This window comes from Salvelinus sp. IW2-2015, unplaced genomic scaffold (assembly GCF_002910315.2).
Source record: "Salvelinus sp. IW2-2015 unplaced genomic scaffold, ASM291031v2 Un_scaffold6521, whole genome shotgun sequence".
In the NCBI taxonomy this organism is placed as follows: domain Eukaryota; kingdom Metazoa; phylum Chordata; class Actinopteri; order Salmoniformes; family Salmonidae; genus Salvelinus; species Salvelinus sp. IW2-2015.
The window spans coordinates 1-19,403 of NW_019947783.1; the positions used below are offsets into that span (position 1 = coordinate 1).

The following is a 19,403-nucleotide window of genomic DNA, read 5'->3' on the forward strand; positions in this document are numbered from 1 at the left end:
GAGAGAGATAGCTCAGATAACCAAGGTATGAGACAGGGTAGATATAAGAATATAGCTCAGCTAACCAAGGTATGAGACAGGGGAGATAGAAGATATAGCTCAGATAACCAAGGTATGAGACAGGGGAGATAGAAGATATATAAGCTCAGATAACCAAGGTGTGAGCCAGGGGAATAACCAAGGTATGAGACAGGGGAGATAGAAGATATATAGCTCAGATAACCAAGGTATGAGACAGGGGAGATAGGAGATATAGCTCAGATAACCAAGGTATGAAACAGGGGAGATAGAAGATATAGCTCGAAATAAACCAAGGTAGGAGACAGGGGAGATAGCTCAGCTAACCAAGGTATGAGACAGGGGAGATAGAAGACATAGCTCAGCTAACCAAGGTATGAGACAGGGGAAATAGATAAAAGGTAAGACTGGACAGAGGAGAGAGATAAAGATAGCTCAGTCAGGTAAGACTGGATAGAGAGATAGCTTAGCTAGGTAAGACTGGATAGAGAGATAGATAAAGATAGCTCAGCTAGGTAAGACTGGATAGAGAGATAGATAAAGATAGCTCAGCTAGGTAAGACTGGACAGGAGATAGATAAAGATAGCTCAGCTAGGTAAGACTGGATAGAGAGAATAGATAAAGATAGCTCAGCTAGGTAAGACTGGACAGAGAGATAGATAAAGATAGGCTCAGCTAGGTAGACTGGATAGAGAGATAGATAAAGATAGCTCAGCTAGGTAAGACTGGACAGAGAGATAGATAAAGATAGCTCAGCTAGGCAAGACTGGATAGAGAGATAGATAAAGATAGCTCAGCTAGGTAAGACTGGACAGAGAGAGAGATAAAGATAGCTCAGCTAGGTAAGACTGGATAGAGAGAGAGATAAAGATAGCTCAGCTAGGTAAACTGGATAGAGAGAGAGATAAAGATAGCTCAGCTAGGTAAGACTGGACAGAGAGATAGATAAAGATAGCTTAGCTAGGTAAGACTGGACAGAGAGATAGATAAAGATAGCTCAGTAGGTAAGACTGGACAGAGAGAGAGATAAAGATAGCTCAGCTAGGTAAGACTGGACAGAGAGATAGATAAAGATAGCTCAGCTAGGTAAGACTGGATAGAGAGAGAGATAAAGATAGCTCAGCCAGGTAAGACTGGACAGAGAGATAATAAATATAGCTCAGTCAGGGTAGTTGCCTGCTGCTCATGACAATGCTTTTATGGCTTCTCCATCTTCCCCCTGGCACGTACACTCCCTCTGTGTGTTGGTGACAATCAGTGTGTATGTGTGTGTGTAGGTGACAATCAGTGTGTGTGGTGTGTGTGGTGTGTGTAGGTGACAATCAGTGTGTGTGTGTGTGTGTAGATGACAATCAGTGTGTGTGTGTGTGTGTGTTGTGTGTGGTGGTGTGTTTGTGTGTGTGTGTGTGGTGTGTGTGTGTGTGTGTGTGATGACAATCGGTGTGTGTGTGTGTGTGTGTGGTGTGTGTGTGTGTGTGTGTGTGTGTGTGTGTTGTGTGGTGTGTTGTGGTGTGTGTGTGTGTGTGTGTGTGTGTGTGTGTGTGTGTGTGTGTAGGTGAGTGGTGCCTGAAGTCTGACTGGTCAGCGTTTGTGTCTGTGTGTATTAGAATTGATGTTCATCAGCACTGGTAGGCTGGCCCTGTCTGCCTGTCTGTCTGCCTGTTTGTCTGTCTGCCTGTCTGTTGGCCTGTCTGCCAGTCTGCCTGTCTGTCTGCCTGTCTGTCTGTCTGTCTACCTGTTTGTCTGTCTCCTGTCTGTCTGTCTGTCTGTCTCCTGTTTGTCTGTCTGACTGTCTGTCGGCCTGTCTACCTGTTTGTCTGTCTGACTGTCTGTCGGCCTGTCTGCCTGTCTGTTGGCCTGTCTGCCTGTCTGTCTGCCTGTTTGTCTGTCTGCCTTGTCTGTTGGCCTGTCTGTCTGCCTGTCTGTGCTTGTCTACCTGTTTGTCTGTCTGCTGTCTGTCCTGCCTGTCTGTCTGTCTGTCTGTCTGTCTGTCTGTCTGTCTACCTGTTTGTCTGTCTGACTGTCTGTCGGCCTGTCTACCTGTTTGTCTGTCTGACTGTCTGTGGCCTGTCTGCTGTCTGTCTGCCTGTCTGTCTGTCTGTCTACCTGTTTGTCTGTCTGATGTCTGTCGGCCTGTCTGCCTGTCTGTCTGCCTGTCTGTCTGTCTACCTGTTTTGTCTGTCTGACTGTCTGTCTGTCTGTCTGTCTACTGTCTGTCTGCCTGTCTGTGAGTAGTGATCCGTTCTCCTGGTGGAGGAAACAAACACTGCTGTTTCTATTGGCTGATAGTGTTGTCTGTAGAAAGGTCTGTTTCTATTGGCTGATAGTGTTGCTATTAGAAGGTCTGTTTCTATTGGCTGATAGTGTTGCTAATTAGAAGGTCTGTTTTCTATTGCTGATAGTGTTTGCTATTAGAAGGTCTGTTTCTCATTGGCTGATAGTGTTGCTGTTAGAAGGTCTGTTTTCTATTGGCTGATAGTGTTGGCTGTTAGAAGGTCTGTTTCTATTGGCTGATAGTGTTGCTGTTAGAAGGTCTGTTTCTATTGGCTGATAGTGTTGCTGTTTAGAAGGTCTGTTTCTATTGGCTGATAGTGTTGCTATTAGAAGGTCTGTTTCTATTGGCTGATAGTGTTGCTATTAGAGAGGTCTGTTTTTTGGCTGATAGTGTTGCTGTTAGAAGGTCTGTTTCTATTGGCTGATAGTGTTGCTGTTAGAAGGTCTGTTTCTATTGGCTGATAGTGTTGCTGTTAGAAGGTCTGTTTCTATTGGCTGATAGTGTTGCTGTTAGAAGGTCTGTTCTATTGGCTGATAGTGTTGCTATTAGAAGGTGTTGGTCTGTTTCTATTGGCTGATAGGTTGCTATTAAGAAGGTATTTGGTCCATGTTATACTGTATGAAGGAGGACAGAGAAGCCTGGTAGGTGACCTAATACTACCGATGGTATTTGGGTCCATGTTATACTGTATGAAGGAGGACAGAGAGCCTGGTAGGTGACCTAATACTACCGATGGTATTTGGGTCCATGTTATACTGTATGAAGAGGACAGAGAGCATGGTAGGTGACCTAATACTACCGATGGTATTTGGGTCCATGTTAATACTGTAATGAAGGAGGACAGAGAGCCTGGTAGGTGACCTAATACTACCGATGGTATTTGGGTCCATGTTATAACTGTATGAAGGAGGACAGAGAGCCTGGTAGGTTGACCTAATACTCCGATGGTATTTGGGTCCATGTTATACTGTATGAAGGAGGACAGAGAGCCTGGTAGGTGACCTAATACTACCGATGGTATATTGGGTCCATGTTATACTGTATGAAGGAGGACAGAGAGCCTGGTAGGTGACCTAATACTACCGATGGTATTTGGGTCCATGTTATATACTGTATGAAGGAGGACAGAGAGCCTGGTAGGTGACCTAATACTACCGATGGTATTTGGTCCATGTTATACTGTATGAAGGAGGACAGAGAGCCTGGTAGGTGACCTAATACTACGATGGTATTTGGGTCCATGTTATACTGTATGAAGGAGGACAGAGAGCCTGGTAGGTGACCTAATACTACCGATGGTATTTGGGTCCATGTTATACTGTATGAAGGAGGACAGAGAGCCTGGTAGGTGACTAATACTATAGATGGTCCATGTTAACTGTATGAAGGAGGACAGAGAGCCTGGTAGGTGACCTAATACTACCGATGGTATTTGGGTCCATGTTATACTGTGTGAAGGAGGACAGAGAGCCTGGTAGGTGACCTAATACTACAGAAGGTATTTGGGTCCATGTTATACTGTATGAAGGAGGACAGAGAGCCTGGTAGGTGACCTAATACTACAGAAGGTATTTGGGTCCATGTTATACTGTATGAAGGAGGACAGAGAGTCTGGTAGGTGACCTAATACTACAGAAGGTATTTGGGTCCATGTTAGTGGACGTTAGTTATTGGGTAATAGCGTCTAGGCTGGCTTCACTAAAGCCTCTGGGAGAGAGAGGGGGGGGGGGGGGGGGGGGGGGGGGGGGGGGTGAGAGGGGGGGGTGAGAGAGGGGGGACACGCGCGAAATGTCTGACAGTGCTGTACCAGCCGTGCACCGCAGACAGAGAGGCGTCACCATAATCTGCCTCGCTGTACACACGCACGCACGCACGCACGCACGCACGCACGCACGCACGCACGCACGCACGCACGCACGACACACACACACACACACACACCTCCCTCCGCTCCAGAGGGTAAGTGAGTCGTCCGGGTCAGTTCTAGTCTCTGATGACACTGGGAGGACACTGTAGATATACTACAGACATCCTGAAGGACTTCTAGTAACGTGTGATTATAAAACAAACGGCTACTGATTTATCAATACGTATTGATAGACCTTGAACCTGAATATGGATCTCCTTCCTCTTGTTTACCTCCGTCCTCCCCTCTGTTTAATCAAAACGTCAGGTGATCTATTCTCTGAACACTAAGAATGAAGAGCAGGAGGCGGCCCTTCAGGCCGTCAGCCACGCCCGCCAGGAAGAGCTGAGGCGGGTTACCGCGGAGACGTGTACCGAGGGGGAGGAGTCGGTAGTGCTTAGGACACGCCTCTCAGAGCTGCGGGAAACTCTAGCTCAGGTACCCCGTCTGTCCGTCCATCAGTGCATCTATCACCCAGTCTGTTCCAGTGTGGATCTCCACATTGTCTCCACATGTTAAACTAACTGTGTGTGTCTCTACACCTCCAGGTTCAGGCAGACTATGAGAACTACCGTGTCCAGGCAGAGGAGAGGGATCGTGGGGTAGAGGCAGAGCTRAGGAGGGACTATGAGGAAAAGCTCCAGGCTCTGGAGCTGGAGAGACRRGAGGCCCAGGCCCAACTCAACACGGCCCACGACGAGAGCCTCCGACTGGGGAGAGAACTGGAGACGGCTGGGGAGGCAGCACAGTGCCTGGAGGTCCAATGTGACGAACTACGGAGGAAAGGAGAAGAGGAGGGGAAGGAGGAGGAGGAGACGGAGAGAATGCTACTCCTCTCGGGGGAGGTGAAGACTCTGAGGAAAGGGAAGGAGCAAGCGGAGGAAGAGAGGGAGAGAGCAGTGAGAGAGGAGAGGGAGAGAGCAGTGAGAGAGGAGAGGGAGAAGTGGGAGAGGGAGAGAGCATTGAGAGAGGAGAGGGAGAAGTGGGAGAGGGAGAGAGCAGTGAGAGAGGAGAGGGAGAGAGCAGTGAGAGAGGAGAGGGAGGAGTGGGAGAGGGAGAGAGCAGTGAGAGAGGAGAGGGAGAAGTGGGAGAGGGAGAGAGCAGTGAGAGAGGAGAGGGAGAAGTGGGAGAGGCGGATGAAGGAGGTGACAGAGGAGAAGGAGGAGTTGAAGAGGAGCATGGAGGAGGCTTGCAGGGAGGAGAGACGGCAGTGGGAGGAGAGAGAGGAGGAGGAGAAGAGAGGGATGAGTACAGTACTGAGAGAGAGGGTGAGGAAGGCGGAGGGAGAGATGGAGGGCAGTCTGCAGCGACTCAACGAGAGCAAGAGACACGCTGCCAAACTACAGGACAGAATACAGGTACTCACCCTAACCCGTTAATCCTAACCCCTTAACCCGTAATCCTAACCCTACCCATAACCCTAACCACCTAACCCCTAACCCGAATCCAACCCGACACCCCAACCCGTTAATCCTAATCCCTACCCTAACCGTAATCCGCTAACCCGTAACCCGTAATCCTAACCTACCCCTAACCCGATTAATCCAACCCTAACCCCTACCCGTAATCCTAACCCTAACCCCAACCGTAATCCTATCTGACCTCTAACCCGTAATCCTAACCCTCCCCTAACCCCAACCCTAATCTAACCTAACCCCTAACCCGTATCCCTAACAACTTAAACCCCTAAGTTCTAACCCTAACCCCACCCCAACCCCTAACCCGTAATCTCATAACCCTTAACCCCTAACCGTAATCCTAAACCCTAACCCTAACCGTAGATCCTAACCCCTACCCGTATCCTAACCCTAACCCGCTAACACCCGTTAATCCTAACCCCTAACCCGTAATCTACCTAACGCCCTAACCCGTAAACTACCCTAACCCCTAACCCGTAATCCTAATCCTACCTAACCCGATAATGCTAACCCCTAAACCCGGTAACCTAATCTCTAACCCCTAAGCCTAGAAATAGCATTTTCCTTGTGGGGAAAATGTCCCCTGTTTTGCTATCCTTTTGATGACTCCTGGTCCCACAATGAAGTCAAACCGAACCAACCCCAACCCCCCCCCCCACCACACACACAGGCCTGATGAATAGAGAGTGATTCCTACGTCTTTATATAGCCAGTGATTGCTGTCACATAGTTCCTGTGTATTCAGTCCTTCTAGCCCTGCTGCTGTTGGTTTCCCTGTGTGAACCCCCTCTACTTCTGTTTCCTGTGTGAACCTCACCTCTACTTCCTGTTTCCCTGTGTGAACCTCACTCTGCTACTTTCCTAACCATGGCTTCCTCTCTTCTCTAGGACCTGGAGGAGGAGTTGGAGTCGGGAGGAGGCGTGTCTCGGAGGCAGAGGGTGGGGCTAACAGGGCGGATGGAGAGTTAGTCGGTGGCCAAGAGAGACTACTGCTGCAGGAGGAGAGCTGCAGAGGCAAATCAGGTAATCCAATCAAACCAATCATCAATTAATACATTAATACACTAAGAAAACAATCTAAGAATCAAATCAACATCAATTAATCCAATTATTCACCTCAATCAATTCAAACAATTAATAACACCAACAATCAATAACAATCACTCAATCCATTAATCAATAAATCAACCAACCATTCAATAAATGTAATCAATCAATCAATCAATAAAAGGAGTTTTCAAAATCAAATGTATGTGTATGTCTTCTGTGAACGTATTTGGTTGTGTTGTGTCGTGTGCGTATCTGTGTGTGTGGTGTGGTGTGTGTGGTGGTGTGTGTGGTGTGTGGTGTTGTGTGTGTGTGTGGGTGGTGTGTGTGTTGTGTGTGTGTGTGTGGCGGCGCCCACGGTAATGTCTCACTGGGGACCAGTCGACTAGCTGTCTTAAATGCTCTTGCCTGGTTCTGTCGGCGACTCAGTCAGACGTAGCATGGTCTAGTACATGTCTTCCTGCAGGCTTCTCTTGTCTATGGGTTACCCTACTCAGCATATGCGGTTGTCTGTAATGTTCTTCCTGGTTCTTGCTGGGGTGAGCGTTCAGGTGACTAGCTATGCGATGTAGAGGTCGGTCTCCTTGGTTCTGTCTGGGACCCAGTCAGACTAGCTGTCTGTAATGTCTCCTGTTCTGTCTGGGACCCAGTCAGACTAGCTTGTCTTGTAATGTCTCGTTCTGGTTCTGTGTGGTGTCAGGACTAGCTGTCTGCAATGTCCTTTGGTTCTGTCTGGACCCAGACTAGCTGTCTTGTAATGTCTTTCCTTGGTTCTGTGCTGAGGACCCGAGACTAGCTGTTCAGTGAGTTGAGATGTCTTTCTGGTTCTGTCTGGCGACTCAGACTAGCTGTCATGTAATGTCTTCCGGTTCTGTTCTGGAGACCCAGTCAGACTGGAACTGTCTGTGATGTGCATCTTTCCATTGGTTCTGTCGTGTATGCCACAAGTCAGACCTAGCTGGTCTAGTACTGTCTTCCTGTTCTTCATGGATGACCCAGTCAGACTACTGTCTGTAATGTCTTTCTGTTCTCTCTGGGAACTCAGGATAGCTAGTTCTGTCAATTCTTCCTGGTTCTGTCTGGACCCAGTCAGACTTAGCTGATCGTTAATGATCTTCGCTGCGTTGTCTGTCTGACCGCAGTAGCAGTACCATACAGCTGTCTGTAAATGCCATTTCTAGTGATCTGTACGGGACCAGCGTCAGACTAGCTGATCGTAATTCATGTCGTTTCCTAGGTCTCTCTCTAGAGGACTCAACATAGCTGACGTCTCTAATGTCTTCCTGGTTCTGGCTCGGCCCAGTCAGACTAAGCTGTACTTGTAACTCATCTCATTTCTGGTCTACCTGTCTGGGACCCAGCTCAAAATATGACTGTCCTGTACAAATATCCTCTTCTGTTCTAGTCTCGGGGAACTCCAGCATACACGACATCAACGACTGCTCACTACATGTAAATGAGTCACCACTATCCTGAGTTCTGTACTCGGACAACCCACGTACAACAACCTAACGCTGTACACCTCGTAACAATCTGTCTACCTGGTTCCTCTAGGCGACACGTCAACGATTCAACCTCAGTCTGTCAATCGTCTTTCCACTAGCCTTCTCTCTCACGACTCAGCACTAGCATGCGATCTGTCATCGTCTTTCTGTTCCTGATCTGCGGAAGCCCCCATCAGCACATAGCTGTCTAGCTATACATATCTTTCTCGTCTAGCTCTGAGGACACCAGCAAGCAACTAGCTGTCTCCATGCTACACAAGTCTTCCATCAGTTCTGCTATGCACGCGACTCAGTCATATAGCTCGTGTTTTGTCGAGTCTTCCCTATCGTCGTTGACTCAGAAACATACGCCTGTACGTGTAATGTTCTATCCTGCTGTTCCGGATCTGGGCCACTAAGACAAGACCTAATGCCGTTGCTCCTGTTAAATGATCCTGTCTCGTGTGTGCTTGATTGCTTTGGGGACTCCCAGTCAGACTAGCTGTCTTGTAATGGCTTTCCGTTGGTTCTGTCTGGGAAGTCCAGTGTGACTTAGCTGTCTGGTAATGTCGTGTCCTGGTCTCTGTCTGCGGACTCGGTCTAGACAGCTGTCTTGTAAGTGTCGTGTTCTGGTTCTCTCTGGGGACTCAGCTCGCTGTCTGTAATTCTTTCTGTCTGTCTGGGACCCAGTCAGACTAGCTGTCCTGCTAATGTCTGCGTTCTGTTCTGGACCCAGTCAGACTTAGCTGTCTGTAAATGTCTTTCTGGTTCTTGGTCTGGGACTCGTCAGACTAGGCGTCTGTAATGTCTTCCTGGTTCTGTCTGGGACCCAGTCAGGGAGCTAGCTTCGTAATGTCTTCACTGTTCTGTCTGGGACTCGACTAGCTATCTGTAGATGCTTCCTGGTTCTGTCTGGGACCCAGTCAGACTCGCTGTTCTGTAATTCTTCCGTGTGTGTCTGTGTCTTGGGACCCAGTCAGACCTAGCTGTTGCTTGTTAATGTTTCTTCCTTTTGTGTTCTGGTTCTGTGTGGACTGACGTAGCTGTGCTGTTAATCGTTGTGTCCTGGTTCTTGTCTGGTGGTACCATGCCAGGATGTAGCTGTGCTGTAAAATGCTCCTTCGTGGTTCTGTCTGACACCAGTCAGACTATGCTGTTCGTCTGGTCTGTAGCTGAGGTTCGGTCTGGGACTCAAACTAGCTGTCTGAACCGTCTTGTGCATAGGTTCTGTCTGGACGCCAGTCAGCACTAGCTCGTTCTCATGTAGTTTCCTGGTGTCTGAGTCCTGAGCAATCCCGGAATAGCCTGTCTGTAATGGTCTTTTGGGATGTAACCGTCTGGCTACTCAGAAACACCTAAGGCAGAGGCTTGGTGTATGACGTGTAATGTCTTGCCGATTGACGTTCAATCTGCTCTGAGGACACCAGGACTAAGCTGTCTGTGAATGTCGTTTTGGTGATTGAGGAGTTCTGAGAGGAGAGCTCAAGACTTCAGCATGTCTGTAAACTTGTCTTCGAGTTGCATGTCTGGACGCAGACTAGCTGTTCTGTAATGTCTTCCTTTTTCTTCTGGGACTCAAGACTAGCTGTCATGATAATAGATCTATCCTTTTTCTGTCTAGATACATCAAGACTAGCTGTCTGTAAGAATGTGCCTCCTGGTTCTGTCTGGGACTCAGACTTAGCTGTCTGTAAATGTCTCTCCTGGTGTCTGTCTTGACTCAACTCAGCCGTACTGTATGAGTCTATCTGGATCTCTGATCTGGGATGCTCAGAACCGCTGTCTAATTAATGTACTGTCCTACGGATAATCTGAGTCGTGGGACTCAGAACTAGCTGTCAAGATAATTGTCCTCCTGGTTCTGTCTGGAGAGGAGACTCAGACTAGCTGTCTCGGTAGTAAATGTCTTCCCGGTTTCGTTGTCTGGGACCCCAGCCCAGACTAGCATGATACTAGTTGAAATGTCTTTCCTGATTTCTGTCTGGGACTGCAGCTTAGAGATGTACGTTATGTGCGTTTCCTGTTGCTGTATCAGGACCAGCAACTAAGACGTGTCTGTAATGTCATTCTGGTTCCTGAGTCTGGCTGAGTCAAACCTGCTATATAGTCTCGTGAATGTTACTATCTGGTACTGTCCTTGGGAACGTCAGATCGTAGCTGTCGGTATAGATCCTTATGGGTTCTGTCGGTTGGGACTCAGATCTAGACTGTCGTGTATGAGTGTCTTCTTGTTTACTGTGCTGGGGAGAGCTCAGACTAAAGACTTCTGTAATGTCCTCCCCTGTTCGAGTCTGGGGCTCAGACTAGCTGTCTGTAATGTCTCCTGGTATTCTGGTATCGTGCGGACTCGAGGAACCTAAGGGTGTCTGTAATTCCTTCGTGGGATTCTGTACTAGAGGAGCTCAGACTAGTTTGTGGTTAATGTCTATGATCTGGCAGTTCTGCTTCTGGGACCGACGTGCAGACTAGCTGTCGATGTAAGTCGCATTCTGACGATTCTTGGCTTCTGGAGACCCAGTCCAAACTAGTCTGATGATCTGTGAATCCGTTCTGAGCGGTGGTCTGTCTGGGAGCGCAAAGCAGATCAAGGCGCTAGACTGTCTGTAATGTCGTCCTGGTTTCTGATCATGTGGACGCCGAAGTCATGCACATAGTGGTGACATTAATGTACTTATCTGGATGCTCTTCTGGGACTCCATGTTGACAAGACTGAGCTGTCTGTAATCTTCCTTGGTTCCTGTCTGTGGACTCAAACTAGGCTTCATGAATGTCGCTTCACTAGGTTTCTAATGTGTGCTGAGACCCAGACTAGCTGTCATGTAGACTTGCGACATATCCTGGCTGTGCTCGCTCTAGGACTCAGCAACCGTAGCTGTGACTCTGATAACTGCTGCTTCACATGGTTCTGTCTGGAGGACTCAGACTTCAACGACTGTTCTGTTAATTGTCCTTCGGCATGACAGTTGCCTGTTCATGGGTCTGAGACTCAGACTAGGCTCTCTGTCAATGTCTTATCTGGTTCTGTCTGGGAACTTCAGACTAGCTGTTTGTCTAGTAGATGAGCTCCTTCCTGGTCTCATATCATGGGACTAGAGCTAGCTGTACAGGATGTCAATGTCTTTACCTGCAGTTCCTGACATGCCTGGGATCAGTCAGATTAGCTGCATTGTGTAATGTCTCCTGGTTCTGTCGGGACTCGCTAGCTGCTGTAATGTCTCCTGGGTTCTTCTGGGGACTCAGAACGTTACGCTGTCGTCACCGACCTTTGTAGAGTGATCCTTTACCTCTAGTGGTATTCTCATCACCATACAGAGCTGGTTCCCTGTAGCTTGTCTGCTGTTTAAAGGGAGAGTGAAGGCCCTTCAAAGCTGCATGTTTCTATCCTCTTCAATCGACTTCTCTTCAAACCGCTTTACATTCAATCGCTTCCTCTATACCTGACCTCCGCACTGATCCTTCAATCGCTTTCTCTACCTCGCCGCTTATGCCGAATTATCCTGAAGACATTACAGAGCATTCGCGCGTTTACCTCTCCTGGGTTCCTCGCCGTAGTTACCCAGACAGAACAGGAGACATTACAGGACGCTAGTCTGAGTCCCAGACAGAACCAAAGTGAGACATTACAGACAGCTAGGTCTGAGTCCCAGACCAGAACCAGAGAATTAAGACACAGTCTATAACAACAGAAGACATACAAGCTGTCTCAGTCCCCAGACAGAACCAGGAAGACATTACAGACAGCTAGTCTGGGTCCCGAAGAACCAGGAAGGACATTACCAGACAGCTAGTTGAGTGCACAGACAAAACCAGGAAGACATACAACACTAGTCTGAACTGGGTCCCAGACAGAACCGAAGAATTACAGACGCTACTATCCCACACCGAATACAGACAGCTAGTCTGACTGGGTCCCAGACAGAAAACCAGAGAAGAATACAGACAGCGTAGTTTGACTGGTCCCAGACAGAACCAGAAGACATTACAGACAGCTACGTTAGGTCCAGACCCAGACTTCAGAATCCTGACTGGTCCCAGACAGAACCAGAAAGACATTACAGGACACTATCTGAGCCCAGATACCAGAAGGACATTACAGACAGCTAGTCTGAGTCCCGGACAGAACCAGGAAGACATTACAGACAGCTAGTCTGAGTCCCAGACAGAACCAGGGAGACATTACAGACAGCTAGTCTGAGTCCCAGACAGAAAAAGGAAACATTACAGACAGCTAGTCTTGAGTCCCAGACAGAACCAGAAGACATTACAGACAGTAGTCTGAGTCCCAGACAAGACCAAAAGACATGACAGACAGCTAGTCTGAGTCCCAGACAGAACCAGGAATGACATTACAGACAGCTAGTCTGAGCCCAGACAGAACCAGGAAGACATTACAGACAGCTAGTTCTGAGTCCCAGACAGGAAACCAGGAAGACATTACAGACAGCTAAGTCTGAGTCCCAGACAGAACCAGGAAGACATTACAGACAAGCTAGTCTGAGTCCCGACAGAACCAGGAGACATTACAGACAGCTAGTCTGAAGTCCCCAGACAGAACCAGGAAGACCTTACAGACAGCTAGTCTGAGTCCCAGACAGAACCAGGAGGACATTACAGAGCAGCTAGTTCGTGAGTCCCAGACAGAAACCAGGGGGACATTACAAGGACAGCTAGTCGGAGTCCCAGACAGAAGCGAGGACATTACAGACAGCTAGTCTGAGTCCCAGACAGAAAAAAGGAAGACATTACAGACACTAGTCTGAGTCACCAGACAGAAAAAGAGACTAGCAGTTCTGAGTCCCAGACAGAACCAGAGGACATTACAGACAGCTAGTCTGTGAGTCCCAGACAGAACCAGAAAGACATTACACACAGCTAGTCTGAGGGTCCCAGACAGAACCAGGAAGACATTACAGACAGCTAGTCTGAGTCCCAGACAGAACCAGAAAGACATTACAGACAGCTAGTCTGGTCCCAGGACAGAACCAGGAAGACATTACAGACAGCGTAGTCTGACTGGGTCCCAGGACAGAACCAGAAGAGGTTACAGACAGCTAGTTTGAGTCCCAACAGAACCAGAAGGACATTACAGACAGCGAGTCTGACTGGTCCAGACAGAAAGAAGGACATTACAGACAGCTAGTCTGAGGGTCCCAACAGAACCAGGAGACATTACAGACAGCTAGTCTGAGTCCCAGACAGAACAAAGGAAGACATTACAGAAGCTAGTCTGAGGGTCCAGACAGAACAGGAAGACATTACAGACAGCTAGTCTGACTGGGTCCCAGACAGAACCAGGAAGAATTACAGATAGCTAGTCTGAGTCCCAGACAGAACCAGGAAGACATTACAGACAGCAGTCTGACTGGGTCCCAGACAGAACCGAGGAAGACATTACAGACAGCTAGTCTGACTGAGTCCCAGACAGAACCAGAAAGACATTACAGGACCAGCTAGTCTGACGGGTTCCCAAACAGAAACCAGAAAGACATTTACAGACAGCTAGTCGACTGGGTCCCAGACAGAACCAAAAGCATTACAACAGTAGTCTGAGTCCAGAGAGAACAGAAAAGCATTACAGACAGCTAGTCTGACTGGGTCCCCAGACAGAACCAGAAGACAATACAGACAGCTAGTCTGACTGGGTCCCAGACAGAACCAGGAAGACATTTACAGACAGCTGTTGACTGGAGTCCCAGACAGAACCAGGGAAGACATTACAGACAAGCTAGTCTGACTGTCCCAGACAGAACCAGGAAGACATTACAGACAGCTAGTCTGAGTCCCAGACAGAACCAGGAAGACATACAAGCAGCTAGTCACAACGCAGGAGACTTGACAGACAGCTGTCTGACTGGTCCCAGACAGAACCAGAAAAGACATTACAGACAGCTAGTCTGACTGGGTCCAGACAGAACCAGAAAGACATTACAGACAGCTAGTCTGAGTCCCAAAGAGAACCAGAAAGACATTACAGACAGCATAGTCGTGGACTGTGTCCCAGACAGAACCAGGCAAACATTACCAGACAGCTAGTCTGACTGGTCCCAGACAGAACCAGGAAGACATTACAGACAGCTAGTTTGACTGAGTCGCACAGACAGAACCAGAAAGACATTACAGACAGGCTAGTTGACTGGGTCCCAGACAGAACCAGAAAGAGATTACAGACAAGCTAGTCTGACTGGGTCCCAGACAGAACCAGGAAGACTATTACAGACAGCTAGTCTGGAGTCCAGAGAGAACAGAAAGACATTACAGACAGCTAGTCTGACTGGGTCCCAGACGAACCAGAAAGACATTACAGACAGCTAGTCTGACTGGGTCCCAGACAGAACCAGGAAGACATTTACAGACCAGCTAGTCTGACTGGGTCCCAGACAGGAACCCAGAGACATTACAGACAGCATCTGAATCCCAGAGGAACCAGAAAGACATTTACAGACAGCTAGTCTGAACTGGTCCCAGACAGAACCAGGCAAGACATTACAGACAGCTTAGTCTGACTGGGTCCCAGACAGAACCAGGGAGACCAATTACAGACAGCCCAGTCTTGACTGGGTCCCAGACAGAACCAGGAAGACCATTACAGACAAGCTAGTCTGAGGTCCCAGACAGGAACCAGAAAGACATACCAGACCAGCTAGTCATGGGTCCCAGACAGAACCAGAAGACATTACAGGACACTAGTCTGTGGTCCCAGACAGAACCAGTAAGGACATTACAGACAGCTAGTCTTGATCCCAGACAAACCAGAAGGACAATTACAGACAGTAGTTCTGACTGTGGTCCCAGACAGAACCAGGGAAGACATTACAGACAGCGTAGTCTGACTGGGTCCCAGGACAGAACCAGGGTGGAGACATTACAGATAGCTAGTCTGAGTCCCAGACCAGAACCAGGAAGACATTACAGACAGCTAGGTTCTGACTGGTCCCAGACAGAACCAGGAAGACATTACAGACAGCTAGTGACTGAGTCCCAGACAGAACCAGAGAAGAACATTACAGAACAGCTAGTCTGACTGGGTCCCAGAAAGAACCAGAAGACATTACAGACAGCTTAGTCTGACTGGCTTCCCAGACAGAACCAGGAAGACATTACAGACAGCTAGTCTGACTGGGGTCCCAGACAGACACCAGGGAAGACATTACAGACAGCTAGTCTGACTGGGAGTCCCAGACAGAACCAGGAAGACATTACAGACAGCTAGTCTGACTGGGTCCCAGACAGAACCAGGAAGACATTACAGACAGCTAGTCTGTAGTCCCAGACGTAACCAGGAAGACATTACAGACAGCTAGTCTGAGTCCCAGACAGAACCAGGAAGACATTACAGACAGCTAGTCTGACTGCGGTCCCAGACAGAACCAGAAAACATTACAGGACAGCATAGTCTGACTGGGTCCCAGACAGAACCAGAAAGACATTACAGACAGCTAGTCTGAGTCCCAGAGAGAACCAGAAAGACATTACAGGGACAGCTTAGTCTGACTGGGGTCCCAGACACGAACCAGGAAGACATTACAGACAGCTAGTCTGACTGCGGTCCCAGACAGAACCAGGAAGACATACAGACAGCTTAGTCTGGACTGAGTCCCAGACAGAACCAGAAAGACATACAGACAGCTAGTTTGACTGGGTCCCAGACAGAACCAGAAAGGATTACAGACAGCTAGTCTGACTGGCCCAGAACAGAACCAGGAAGACATACAGACAGCTAGCTGAGTCCCAGAAGAACCAGAAAGACATTACAGACAGCTAGTCTGACTGAGGTCCCAGACAAGAACCAGAAAGACATTACAGACAGCTAGTCTGACTGGGTCCCAGGACAGAACCAGGAAGACATTACAGACAGCTAGTCTGACTGGGTCCCAGACAGAACCAGGAAGACATTACAGACAGCTAGTCTGAGTCCCAGACAGAACCAGAAAGACATTACAGACAGCTAGTCTGACTGGTCCCAGACAGAACCAGGAAGACATTACAGACAGCTAGTCTGACTGGTCCCAGACAGAACCAGGAAGACATTACAGACAGCTAGTCTGACTGGGTCCCAGAACAAACCAGAGAAGACATTACAGACAGCTAGTCTGACTGAGTCCCAGACACGAACCAGGAAGACATTACAGACAAAGGAGTTGAACATTTAAAAACATTAACACAAACTGTTGCAGACGGGCCTCACAGACAACCACTGCGTGTGTGTGTGTGTGTGTGTGTGTGTGTGTGTGTGTGTGTGTGTGTGTGTGTGTGTGTGTGTGTGTGTGTGTGTGTGTGTGTGTGTGTGTGTTGTCAGCAGGTGTTGTACTGTGTGCAGGAGGAGAGGAGGAGCAGTGAAAGGTGTGTCCAGAGGCTGGAGACTGAGAGGGAGGAGCTTAAGAGACCAGCTGCAGCAGGCAACCAATCAGGTGAGAGAGGCTTGGCCTTGACTCCCATCAAGGACTCAGACTCTCCTTTGATACACAAACCACATACTGTACTGACAACATTCTGACCGTGTGGTGTGGTGTGTGTGTTGTGTGTGTGTGTGTGTGTGTGTGTGTGCTTGTGTGTAGAATCTGCGGTTTGGAAGGTGTCATACAGCAGCAAAGTCAGGGGTGTGTGGGCCTCTGAAACTCCTCCACCTGCGGAATCCACTGTTCCCACCTCCGAGAGGATCTACAAACACATACAGGTTACACACACCACACACACACACACACGCACACGCACGCACACACACTTAAATTGAACAGATTGGTGTCTAAATCACAGATTAGTGTTGATTGGTTTTTCAATCTCTGCTGTGTGTGTGTGGTTGTGTGTGTGTGTGTGTCAGGAAGAGATGGAGCGGCAGAGAGAGAGTTACCAGAGGGAGATGACAGGCCTGAGAACCGACAAACAGAGACTGGAGGAGAAGGTTCTAGAGCTCAACCGACAGAACCAAGAGAACACAGACAGAAACGTTCTAGAACACAACCAACAGAACACAGACAGAAACGTTCTAGAACACAACCAAGAGAACACAGACAAAAACGTTCTAGAACACAACCAAGAGAACACAGACAGAAACGTTCTAGAACACAACCAAGAGAACACAGACGAGAGAATCCGGTAGGTTGGAAAACTTTAAACAACGACAAAACACTATTCACCTTATGATGCCTCGTCCACATGACCCAGTTCCTGATCCAACCTAGATCTTCAACCTAGATCTTCAACCTAGATCTTCAACCTAGAYCTTCAACCTAGATCTTCAACCTAGATCTTCAACCTAGATCCAACATTACCAAACAAGGTAAAAATCAGTCGTTCCGCCCCTGAACAAGGCAGTTAACCCACTGTTCCCCGGTAGGCCGTCATTGAAAATAAGAATTTGTTCTTAACTGACTTGCCTAATTAAATAAAGGTAAAATAAAAAATATATTATTTTCCTACTTTCAGCCCATTCACAAACAAGCAAAACTTCATTAAATATCAATGAAATTTGGCAAAACTATGGAATAACGTGCACAGAATTTGAAAGATATGTTAATTCTATGTTGAGGATTTTTTTGTTGATAGAATCAAAAAGTTCCCTTTCACTCGGTCACTCAGTACAACATACTATGAGGAGTCAACGTGTTTTTAGTTTTCTTCAGGGGAATGTGATTGGTCGTTGACTGCCCATGTGATGTTATACCCCGTTTTCTCCTACAGGGAACAGTAGTTATAGTCATAACTGTACGGATTTATTTCACGTAGTATAAGCACTTGGAAACTTACATTCATTAGCATTAGCATTCTCATAGAGAATGACTGGCGGTGTTAGCTAGTTAGCATATTAGACTGTATCTAATGGTCGTTATACATAGTCTGCATCCCTTATCAATCAAAGATCAATGCTTGAAATAGCAATGTTGTTAGACACAGAATATCAATGACAAAAGACAGAAACGGTGGCGAAATGTTTTATGACGATAACATTAGGATATTTGCAATCTGTTGYGCCACGAAGCTAACGAGCTAACACCGCCAGTCATTCTCTATGAGAATGCTAATGCTAACRAATGTTGGTTTCTGAGTGCTTWTGCTACGTGAAAACAAACGTTAGAATTTGTTCAATAATTCTCCTCAATATATAATTGACATATATTTAAAATTCTGTGCACGCTTTCTAATMGTTTTGACAAATTTAAATCACATTTAAGAATGTTTTGCTTGTTTGTGGATGGGCCGGAAGAAGGAAAACAATCTCAATAAATTGGATGCGCCCTTGTTTTTTATTTAATTTATCCTTTATTTAACGAGGCAAGTCAGTTAAGAACAAATTCTTATTTACAATGATGGCCTACCGGGGAACAGTGGATTAACTGCCTTGTTCAGGGGCAGAAGCGACAGATTTATACCTTGTCAGCTCGGGGGATTCGATCTAGCAACCTTTTACATTTACTACATTACTTTTGGTTACAAGTCCAACGTTCTAACCACTAGGCTACGCTCCGCCCCACTGTTGTTGCCAGGGGTCATAAGGTGAATAGACTTTATATTCTGCAGTGTGGTAACACATTTTTACATATTGTGTGTGTGTGTGTGTGTGTCTCCAGGTCAGAGTGTGAGGAGCGCCTGAGGGCGGAGCTTAAGGCGGAGCTTGATGCGGCTGTTGCCACGAGCAACCAGAGAGAGCAGGCTGCAGACTCACCTAGCCGATCTCCAATCACAGGTAATCTACTCAACTAGTCAATCACCAATCACAGGTAATCTACTCAACTAGCCAATGACCAATACAGATTATCTACTCAACTAGCCAATCACCAATCACAGGTAATCTACTCAACTAGCCAATCACCAATCACAGGTATTCTACTCAACTAGCCAATGACCAATCACAGATTATCTACTCAACTAGCCACACCAATCACAGGTATTCTACTCAACTAGCCAATCACCAATCACAGGTATTCTACTCAACTAGCAATCACTAACCAAGATGATAACGAGACTCTTCACTAACCACATATCTAGGATCTGTTCTAACCTCACTATTGATCTGAGATGTCTGGAGGGGATCTGATCTAACCTCACTATTGATCTGAGATGTCTGGGGGGGGGGGGGGGTCTGATCTACCTCACTATTGATCTGAGATGTCTGGGGGGGATCTGATCTAACCTCACTATTGATCTGAGATGTCTGGAGGGATCTGATCTAACTCACGATTGATCTGAGATGTCTGGGGGGGATCTGATCTAACCTCACTATTGATCTGAGATGTCTGGGGGGATCTGATCTAACCTC

At 47.6% G+C, this 19,403-nt stretch overlaps 2 protein-coding genes across 2 annotated transcripts; both read left to right on the forward strand.

The window, feature by feature from the left end:
* Nucleotides 1-27: 27 nt before the first annotated feature.
* Nucleotides 28-6,616, forward strand: LOC139026962 (uncharacterized). The gene is made up of 4 exons (XM_070442182.1): nt 28-69; nt 4,468-4,638; nt 4,749-5,558; nt 6,507-6,616. Exons 1-4 carry the CDS (start codon nt 28-30, stop codon nt 6,585-6,587), a joined length of 1,104 nt encoding a protein of 367 aa, XP_070298283.1. The 3' UTR covers nt 6,588-6,616.
* Nucleotides 6,617-16,913: 10,297 nt separating this feature from the next.
* LOC112078925 (protein enabled homolog) lies at nt 16,914-18,867 on the forward strand. Its single transcript, XM_024145024.2, has 2 exons — nt 16,914-17,242; nt 18,715-18,867. The coding sequence occupies exons 1-2, from the start codon at nt 16,974-16,976 to the stop codon at nt 18,845-18,847; spliced, it is 402 nt and encodes a 133-aa protein (XP_024000792.1). The 5' UTR covers nt 16,914-16,973; the 3' UTR covers nt 18,848-18,867.
* The last annotated feature ends 536 nt before the right edge of the window (nt 18,868-19,403 follow it).